Genomic DNA, 11,139 nt, shown 5'->3' on the forward strand with positions numbered 1-11,139 from the left:
AACGGCCCCTATTGTCCATTGACACCCCTGATGTTGCGAGCAACCATTCTTTTATTCTCTTGGAGAGGGTGGTCCTCGCGGTATTAAGACAACTGTTTCTGGTTTTCCAAGACCAATCTTTTTTACTTTTTGGTTAATGAATGTTGTCAAATGCCAGGCTCACCATGTTGGGCCGAGATGTGTTATCCTCGTAAAGCTCTTCTTTGAACGTAATCCCTCCACTAAAATTCCTATTTGATGGTCATTATAAAGAAAAATTAGAAAAAAAAAATGATGTTTTGAATAGTAATTTTTTGGAGAATGTGGTTGAAAAAAATTTTAAAAAATTGAATTTACTTACAAAATATTTTATTACATGAATATATGATTAAAAATGATTATAGAAAAAAAAAAAAAAAAAACTAATTTAAAGAGAGTCAAATAGAGGCACACTGCCACAATTTTAATGTGTCACAATTGTAAAGGTGGTACCTCAAAAATTGAAATGAGGTTTGTGAATTTTTGACACTTCAAAATTCTTTTGAGACTCTAATAAGGGATATCATCCAGACATGTGAACACTTGACGGCAATAACCACAATTAAAATGTGACTTCAACATAGTTTTCAGTAAGGTATGATTGGCTAAGCTTAAAATTTACTTTCCAATAAAGGTAAATTTAAGACTTAATTGCTGGTAAATTTTATATTAGTAAAAAAAAAAAAAAACGTGCTTTCAAAATTATCTGTCTAAAACTAAACTTACTTCTTTGAAACTAAACCGAACATGCTCCTTTTCTTAACATCACCCCGAACAAATGTAAAGCTGCAAAAATTTCATTTTCAATAAAATAATGTTATCCATCATCTATCTAAGTGATCGACTCTCCTAACTTACTATCCAATGCATTAAAATACACCATAACTCCATTGAACAACGAACTAAGGATCCACCACCATTAAACTATATCCTTAAAACAGATGATCTTTTCTAATGATGAATAGCACTACTCAATATTGTAGCTACTCATTCAAGAGAGTCCAGCCAAGAAGTTGCTTCAGCAAAATTGGATAAAGATAAAGGCAAGACAGCTCACTAAACAAACTCAACTCGATTTAAAAATGGCCCTTTTCAATAAAACCATACAACGCTCCAATGAATAAAAACTTCAGATAAGTGTCTTTAATAATGTTCAACTTTCATTTCTCTCTCTATGAATTTATTAGTAATTTGCAAAAACTTGAATATCAATACCACGAATGATAAATTTTAAGCTTGAAGTCTCTGACAAGATAAAATTTTAGACAGAAAGCTACCAAATTAGTGTGCCAAATTTCTCACAAGGAATTACGAGCTCAAAACAAATACAATAAACTTCCATACTAGAAGATGAAATATTCGAAGGTTGCACTTGAGAGCCGGTGGGGAGAGAGAGTGCTCGTTCTTCTTGCACAGGAACAGGGAGATTTAGTCGCATTATCACTCCCCAATGTAATAACTAAAATACAAGCTACATTCTCATTCAAGTATAAGATGCAATTACAATAGTGAAAAACAAAAAGCAACCTGTAACATTAAAACTTCAGTTCCTGCAGTAACGGGACTTTTCTATCTGGTACATCTAGTAATACATGGGTGGCTGGGTTGTGGCAATGCTTGGATATCCACCGCCATATACTGCCTGAGTATCTGCACCAATTCGCCGACTCTGTGGAAGCATAAGAGCCTGTGCACCACCCATTTTACTCAAAGCAAGCTGCTGTTCATAGGCAATAAGATCAGTGGCAGAGAAGCCTTGATAGTCTAGCTTCACTAAGGCCATATAATGATGGATTTTTTAATTCTAATTTGAAATTATCACACTGAATCAAGAGGCATGCAATCAAAGGCCCCCCCGAGGGTACACGAGTTGAATGATTGCAAATGGCCTTAACAAAATAATAAAAAGCCTAAATACCAAATGATTAAATTGCAGAATGAAAAGCTAACCCCATATCTCTTTTCGTCATTTCCTGCTCCCCTACCCTTTAACCCATGAAGAACAATCAAATAGAGAAGAGAAGAAACTCTTACCGCCAGTTTTTGTTGCTAGCTCTACAATAGTGCAATCTACATCATTGCATCACCATTTCATAGGTACCAATTTTTTACTTTTTTTATTTTTTTTTTATTTTTATTTTTTTCTAGAATGGTAAGTTTTTGTTACATGAAAGGGGCACCACTTTGAGTTTTTTTTATTGGTGTCACACAGCACCCAAAATCTCAAGACTGGCCCTGAACGTGATGCAGGCTTTTTTAGTGCCAGATGAGAAGTCCTTAATAACAAGTTATAACATCTTAAGAAAGAAACCAAGACAATGCCCCTCCCAAACAAAAAATGAAAAGTCATAATAATTGTGAGTGAAATATGCGAGAGAGAGAGAGAGAGAGAGAGAGAGAGAGAGAGAAGCCTAATATTTATAACACTCTAATGCATAAAGGTTGAGATAACACTGTCAAGCAATTAAAATGCTAAGTATTATGTGCATATGATAGTCCCCAGTCTCTAGGTTCTGATGGTTAATAGATATAGCTTAGCAAACTCTATTAATTGAAACAGTCTACATCTCTCTCTGATCTACATGATTCAATAAAAATTAGCACAGTAAGCAGTCAATAATGACAGCCCAAAACTGCCACATAGAAACGAGAGGCACCACCAACTGCACTTGTAGCTACTGCATCATGTGATACATATTGACACGCTCATTAAAGCACCTTTGGTTCGTCTAGTCCCTGTAATGCTACTAATTGGAAGTTTGACAAAAGAGAGGAATACACATGGCATGCCTTTGTGTATAACTGGGTGTGTCAGGAAATGCATGTTAGCCCCTTATAATCCTACTATCTGGGACTCCAATGAAGAGCTAAAGAGATACGGGGGTCAATGGAAATACATTTCTTTTCAGGACATCGCTAACATTCTATTGAATTTGCAAATTTATATATCCCTAATTAGAAAGTAAGTGTACCTTGATTGCTTTGCCGAAAAGAATTCTGGCATTTCCCATCTGGATGGCACGAGCTGCTTCAGCATGTGTGCTGTATCTCACAAAGCCAAAACCTTTGTCTCGTTGAATACGGACATCTTCAATGACTCCTACCCCAAGTGCATGGAAATGACGGTGGAGATCAAGTGATGTAACCTGAAAATATAGTTGCAATGGAAACATATGAAACAAAGGTAAAAAACCTCCTCCATTCTTAAATCATCCTCTGGAAGCCAAACAGAAAATGAGAAGGGATAATAAAACATGCTACAAAAAAAAAAGGATCTTGTATACTTAGAAATGGAAAAGACTGTGAATGTAGCTTCACGATCCAACTCCTCTGATCATAGTTATACCACCACTACACAACTGCACATAACTGCATAATAGTTTACGATTACTCTGTCCTCATTGGATAGGTCTATTAAAGAAATAGTAAAGAACAGTTGTCAGTTAGACAGGATAGAGGTCTGAAATTCAATTATTTGAAAGAACATTTTTACATGCTACCAAGAAAGCATGGACACGAACACACGTGTCGGACATGATGAAACAAAATTTTTAAAAAAAGTACCGAAACGAAATGTTTCAGTAATATGTCGATTAAAATATATATATATTTTTTAAGAATAGAACAAATAATTTCTGTCAGAGACCAGATCACCCTTCAAAATTGAACTACTTTATACTTTCAACACGTCTCAGTATCAGCGATGCGTTGGACACCAACACACCAGCTCCAGTGGCATGTATGTGCTTCATAGCATGCCAGTAACTTCCATCACAATTTAAGAGCTCAAAATGCAAGACCAGAGGCCAAGACAGTTCCTTTGATCAAATGGAAGTAAAAATGATTTAGTTACATAAAAGAACATCTGAGAGAATGAGCATGAACCGCTTTAGAGGTGTACTAAAACGATTAAAATAATTGAAGAATTGACTACTACCCCCCAAGGTCTTATTATTTTCTCCATAGTCATACAAATAACATAAGTACTCACCAAAGTTTAGTTATGTGACCAGAACATAACAAATAGCATTCCACCACAGAATCAACAGGTTATAATAAGAGTGGGTTCAACAAATACTTACTTCAGCAGCAAGATTGCCAACATAGACAGTGGTATACTGGAGATTATTTTCTGGTGCATCCTCATTCCTCTTTTCTTGACCATCTTCTGCACAACAAACTATGTTTAAAAATATGTTATGCAAGACAAAAATATAATCGACTGCAAAAATCATACCGAGAAAATCATGCATCTAGAAGTTTGACCTTTTTTTGCAGGCATGCACGTATATAGAATGCTAATTTAAAATGTCTAGTGGCTTTCAAATATGTCTTATTAAAATTGAAAAGACCTTTCATGCACCCCAAATTTCTAAATTAAAATTTTGAAATTTGTAAATAAATCGAAATTAACACATCAGTTTCACCTTAAAGGCATGGATTCTGATGTGATTCAAATATGATATGATACGGTACAGATACATCGATAAACTTAAAAAATAATAATAATAAGATACACAAATACATGTATAAATATAAAATATAGAAAATTCAGCTTAATTTCATTATTATTAAAAAAAATTAAAATAAAAGCATAATAAAAAAAAAACATATATATGTAGATATACACATATACACACACACACACCCACACACACACATCTATATATGTATATATACACATATACGTACATATATACACATATATATACATACATACATACATACTTACACACACACACACATATATATATATCAATATCTTCATTATCATTAAAAATAACACCTTCCAACTATGGCTTATTTAATGATAGATTAACAATATCAAGCAGCCCAACACCTTTAAGAATATCAAATGAGTCTCCAACGATGTCCACATTTTGAATTCTCCTTTCGAATATATATTTAATACTATTATCTATTTTCAATAATAAAAATATATTTATTAACTATTAACATGATTTTATATGTATAGAAAACTCTATTTCCAATAAATATTATCCATTTCCAATAAGTTATTGAATAGTTATCTATTAAGTAAATTCTTTTTTACCACATATAGCCAATAATAATGAATTTTAAAAGAGTTTAAAAAAAATAAAACTCTTCTTAAGGTGTCCTAAAATATCCGATACATATCGAAAATAATTTAAAAACATATAATAATTAAAAATACATATCCAAAAATTTAAAAAATATAAGATAATTAAAAAAATACGTATCTAGTATGTTTCGGAGAGTATTCAAAAACTTGGATAATCTTGAAATAGGTACGTAATGAGCCTACAAGTATCCACGCTTCTTAGGTTTTCACATTCATCAGGAGCATGACATGCAAATTCAGATTTATACAAATTGTAAATAAAGTTGTAGAACGAACCTGATGTTCCATTTGTTAGTTCCAGAATGTTTTTTGAGTCAGAACTATTCTGGTCATCACCAGAAATGGCACCTTTTGTTGCCCAATTGCAACGAATTTGTCTGCTTCCAAGCCATTTCCCTGCAATTTAATAAAAGGATAGTCTTAACCATCGACCTAACAATTTCATACAGATTAAAAGGGGAGTGAGAACCCCTACACATTACTTATAGATCATTGCTTGCATAAATCTGAAAGCATCATTGTCATCCAAGATGCCTTCCACAATGACGAAATAAGAGTAAATCCCATGGTATGGTAATTATTTTAGTTTTGGGAACCAGTCAAACTTGTTGTAGGAAGTAGGAATACGAGTCAAGAAGTTATTTAGTAGTGTCCAGCCAAAATGCATTATAAACTTCCGAATTCAATACATTGAGCAAAAATAGAACCATCTATTTACCACTCAAAAGTTGACATTAAATGGCCCTACTCATATTAAATTTATACCATCGTGCAATTGGTTGTACATTTCTATTGACCATGAACATCAGCTTTTGGAATTAGGATGGCTAAAGTCTCAAATTCATCAAAATCTTCACAAAAAATTTGCTCCAGTTATCTTGGTTGCCCAGATTCAATGTTCACAAAAACTCTACTTTGTAAAACAGAATATAAGAAAGATTTCTAACACTGCGAAACTCAGAACCATGCTCAAGCCATCAGACAGTTCAAGGGACTTATGTGAAGACGTAGAAATCAAAACATCATTGAACCGGTGTTGGTACACATGTAATAAACTCGGTGCTGTTAAAGGCATGACTAGGCGTGATTTTCTCCAGGATTGAACCTCCAGGGAAGATAAAAGAGAAGAAAGGAGAGAAAAAGAAAGAAAAGAGAGGAAGAAGGGAGAGGACAAAGAAGATCCTAGCCAAAATACTGATAAATTGACATGATATGAGGAAAAGATGTATTAAGTAAAATATATTCTTACCATTCAAGTCATTTATTGCACTTTGAGCATCCTGGACAGCAGTACAGCCAACAATGGAGTTTGTTCACGACCACGAAGAGATACCAGAAATTAATATGTGTACTAATTACAAGGGCTGAAGCAAAAAGGCAACGAATCCGCACACCTGCTGATTACGAAAAGAGACAAATCCAAACCCCCTTGAACGGCCAGTCTTCTGATCCCACATGACCCGAGCATCTCTATAGTAGCACAAGTATTGATGCAATGTCCCAATTATTAATCAGTCTAAAATCCAGGGGACTCAATTTCTAGGGCAAAAACAAACACAAATACCAAAACTTACGAGCAACTAGGATAGACAGAGAAGCATGCATACAAAGTGGCATCAGTAACCTCCGGACTAAGATCACCGACAAAAGTGTTAAAGTGATCTGTGGGGTCAGGACACATATAATATAGATCAGCTAATGATTAACGAGAAAAAAGGATATAAGGCTACATAAATCCTAGATGTATGTACATACTTGAGGTATCCTCTCTCTGAGCACTGGTATATGCCCAGTTAACTTTTATAGGCTGTCCAAACCTGCAAAACTAAATATTAGATTAAAGAGAAACTAGTTAATGCCAACTATTTATTTTTATTGGTACTTACAAATGCCTTCCATTCAAAGTTACAATAGCGAGAGCAGCTGATCGACGATCGAAGTAATCCACAAAACCATAGGATGACTGCATCAAAAAGGGGGTTTGGGGGGGGGGGGGGGGGAAAATTTAGGGGTTCATTTGAGAGTTAATCCACCTTCTAGGACCTTGTAGCAAACTTACCATAAATACTAATTCCCACATGTTTTTGGTTGAATTCTTGCTCAAACACTTGCATAGAAAATTCTTGATTTATATTTGATTGACCAAACATAAGGTAATGTGTAGTCTGAATGCATGAATGTAGGAATGAGGGAGAGTGATAGGATCCTGCAATTGCTGAGTTTTTCTAGGATTGAATATTGAAGTTGCTGGACTGAATACCTTGTGAAGCTGTTATCCAATCAATATTAGCTTATATTACCTCAACTAGAGATAACTAGAAGATGACAGATATTATATGTAATGGAATTTATATAGTTTATTTGATTAAAAAAGGACGAAAGACACTGGAATTGGACAAATGACACTGAATGGAAAACAAGATACTCCCAGGCTCTTCGAGAGGCCTGACTCTCCTCACAATACTCAACTATTTTCTGATGCCCTTTTAGTCCCCTCCCCATCACATTTATAAGCAATCCCTTGACCATAAATACTTGATTTATTACATTTTTGACCCTACTAACTATCGAACATTCTAGACTAACAATGAGTGGCAGCAACCAAGTGAACCGGATTGGAATCTATCAGAGAGAGTCTTGCTCATTTCACAAATTTCAAGGAAACAATTTCCACCATCATGGGTTTTTCCTTAATGATGCATGCTCAGTCTTATCCTAGTTAAACCCCCCATTCACATTCACATGCTACCATTCACTATTATTTTTCAGTCTAAATAATAAAAACATATACACGTTCATAAGCCGAGGTGAAAATTGTAAAGGGATCAAGTCTCTATTACTCTTTCTTTCAAACTTCACTGTAGGTACGCTACCTACGTTGGATTATTATTATGTTATAAATTTTAAGAGAAATTATTATGGGTCTCATATCGTATGATATGATTATGATTATGTTAAGGGGACCGAAATTTATTAGCGCTACACATGAGAATTCTTACCACCTATGCTCGGTAAAATTCATGTGTCTTCATTATGTTGATTATGATTATTATGCTCCTTTAAGTTATGCACGATAATAATTCATGACGTACTTATTAGGATTTTATAAATCTCACTTTATAATAATTCCCCCTTTCAAGCAATTGATGGTTCGAGGCAGTGAACGTGGAGATAACTATGGGGCTAGATTTAATAAATTATTTTGAGTTTAAAAACACAACTTTTAATTTCTAATTCAATTGTTATATTGGAATTATTTTCTTTATTTTCGCAGCTACGTAATAACCTACAATTTATTTACTTTTTGAAGAAAAAAATTATTTCGTGTTATTATTTTAGTTCTTACAAAAGAATTTAAGTTTTATTTAGTGACACTCGAATAGTCAAGGATTCGAGCCGTCACACATAAGCTAGACATTTTATTGTCTTTTTAAAAATGGAAAAAATGTCTGCATAAAAGATCTTATCCATATCCCTCTGAATTACAGGCTTCAATCAACATAGTTCTTAATTCTTATACATACATCATGAAGTTAATGAACCTCCAAACTACAGGACCATGCAGGATCTTTAATATTTCTATGTTCTACATGTCTGTACACTTTCAACACAAAACACAATAGACTCTAAAATCATTTCAGAAATATCTTAGCTATACAAATATCCTTCAACTTCAGATTTTTGTTTCTATCATCAAAATACAGCTCTAACGCATGTTAAAGAGGTAATTTAACTGATATATAGGCATTTGTAAAAACTTGAACATTCCATATAGAGACATTTGAACCAAGTATGTATGAAAGCCCACAAGACCTGGGCAGCATCAATGCAGAGAAGAAATGTTATATTGCCTCAGAAGTACAAGTGTAAAAAACTGAAGACATAAACTTCAATAAATAGATACATAAATTTGTAGAGACAAGGAACAAAAAGTTATCCGACCATACCTTCTCTTTACGGATGAGTTTGCAACCTTCAAGGGCACCAGTACTAGAGAAAACCTCTTGAAGAAGAGGTTCCGTGACTTGTGGATGGATGTTTCCAACATATCTACATTATGTTGAAAAGGATTGTCCCAAAATAATGATAAGATAAAACTTGAAACTTAGTGTGAGAGACAAACACCCTCTATACATCATCACAATAAATTTAACCCGGAAACTTCAAGAGGTAAATATGAAGATAAATGACATTTACTCTTAAAAAAAGAATATTATATAACATATAAAATTGCAATGTGAAGGTAAATCCATCATCCTTATCCATAATACACAGAACTGAGGAGAAGTCTACTACACCCTAATAAAAGTTTTGGCCTACCATTACCCACCAATATCAAATAGACACTAAAGAAAACCTTCACTAAAATAAAAAACCTACAAGCTGTGTTAATATAGTTCCCAGATCTAACGGGTACAAATTTTGAACAACATAATATTTAAATCAAAATATATGTACTGAACTCAACAAACCTTATCACATTGAAATATTTTCATAGAAAACAAAAACGAAAACAATAATAACAAACAGTAAGCGAATGAATCATTTTTCCATTGTGTTTGGTTCATCATACCTCCATTGAAAGAACCAAATATTTGGTCCAAATATATATTAGAAAAGTTTTTATTTATTTTATTTTATTTTATTTTATTATTATTTTTTTTTTTTTGGTATGGAACATATGTCGAATACATTCAGGCACCTAAGAATGAAGTATCATGAACCATACAACACAGAACAGAATGGTGTTCTCAGTAATAAGCATACTTTCCAACAGGATGGCATAAGTCAGGAAAGCAAAGCATAAATATATTTGAATCGAAGAACTCAAGAAAACAAAGTTATATGTGCATCAGAACTCACACACTACGGCAACTACTTGAATCAAATCCGGGCGGCAAATTTCCACTCAAGATAGGTTCTATCTGCAAATCAAATACCATTCATAAGAATTCAAGCATAAAAAAATATAGCTAAATAAATAATGCTTCTCCAGTGAGATTAGGAAAATAGAAAATCAAAATATTGACAAAGAAAGCCCCGTGACGATGTGCCAAGGATCTTCATCTCAGCTTACAAATATTGCCCACAGAATTCTCAGACAAAAAAAAAAAAAAAAAAAAAAAAAAAAAAAGTAGAAAGTTCAACAAGAGAGTTGATATCGCCAATCTAAAATTAAATAGAAAACAAAAACTTGTCAACTATATGGCTTGTTTGTTATGAATAGTTCCATTAAAGTTAGATTTACTTCTGTATTGAGACATTTTCTAGTTATAAAGTAAATATGATTCATTTATTTATTTTACGCTGCCAATATTATTATTCATTACTTATTCACTTATCGAATATTAAATGGCCACTGGTCATTACGCAGATATATATTCATGACTCATAATTTAAAAAAGTGCCAGTGACCAGCAAATAAAGTTGCCAAGTTGACCACTTATTCTGTTATCTACTCCAAGATTGGGTGGATGGCTTGTCTTGACCACAAAATTGGTGAATTCTGAGTAGAGTTACTAGTGCATGTTTAATTTATCTTAATGACTGTTAGGTTTATTCAATGATGCAGTCCATCTTAATTCTGAGTGGATAATGGACCTTGACTCGTGACTGAAGCATTTGAGGCATCCATGAATAAGATTACGATGTAATCATGATCTTAGTGATTTGGGAGTTTGGCTTGTGAATACATGGAATATATATCCTAATATGTAATCCATAACTGTCTAAAGAGATAGGAAAGTCCAACTATAGATTTTCTGGTACCTGGATGAATTTGAAGCCTGATTAATTTCACAAAAGGTTTATTCAATAATTGAAATTATTATATTTTGGTTTGGATCGCATATTATTTTGTCATTCGAAGGAAAATGCAACCAAAAGAGAAAGATATAGCCCTTTTTCGGGTTCCATTTTAATGAGGTCTTAGGGAAAATGTATTTTGAAATATAGTGATTTTCTAAAGAATGTTTAGTTAAAAAAGAAGGAAAAATTTTAGCTTATAAGGTAATACA

At 33.3% G+C, this 11,139-nt stretch overlaps 1 protein-coding gene across 1 annotated transcript; it reads right to left on the reverse strand.

Annotated features, from left to right (window-relative positions):
- Positions 1–1,230: 1,230 nt before the first annotated feature.
- LOC111404826 (oligouridylate-binding protein 1-like) lies at positions 1,231–10,081 on the reverse strand. The gene is made up of 11 exons (XM_023033574.1): positions 9,986–10,081; positions 9,070–9,172; positions 7,009–7,085; positions 6,878–6,939; positions 6,697–6,784; positions 6,517–6,592; positions 6,372–6,402; positions 5,399–5,518; positions 4,101–4,186; positions 2,972–3,164; positions 1,231–1,791 (listed from the first exon to the last, which is right to left on the reverse strand). The coding sequence occupies exons 1-11, from the start codon at positions 10,063–10,065 to the stop codon at positions 1,601–1,603; spliced, it is 1,107 nt and encodes a 368-aa protein (XP_022889342.1). The 5' UTR covers positions 10,066–10,081; the 3' UTR covers positions 1,231–1,600.
- Between the last annotated feature and the right edge of the window lie 1,058 nt (positions 10,082–11,139).

Source organism: Olea europaea, chromosome 11 (genome assembly GCF_002742605.1).
Source record: "Olea europaea var. sylvestris chromosome 11, O_europaea_v1, whole genome shotgun sequence".
Classification (NCBI taxonomy): Eukaryota; Viridiplantae; Streptophyta; class Magnoliopsida; order Lamiales; family Oleaceae; genus Olea; species Olea europaea.

Excerpts from the sequence above, each read along its gene's own strand:
- LOC111404826 (XM_023033574.1), bottom strand. The coding sequence starts at position 10,065 with ATGGTATTTGATTTGCAGATAGAACCTATCTTGAGTGGAAATTTGCCG. Across the intron at positions 6,593-6,696 it reads TCTGTCTATCCTAGTTGCTC|AGATGCTCGGGTCATGTGGG; the intron begins GTAAGTTTTGGT and ends GTGCTACTATAG. Across the intron at positions 5,519-6,371 it reads TGCAATAAATGACTTGAATG|GGAAATGGCTTGGAAGCAGA; the intron begins GTAAGAATATAT and ends ATTAAATTGCAG.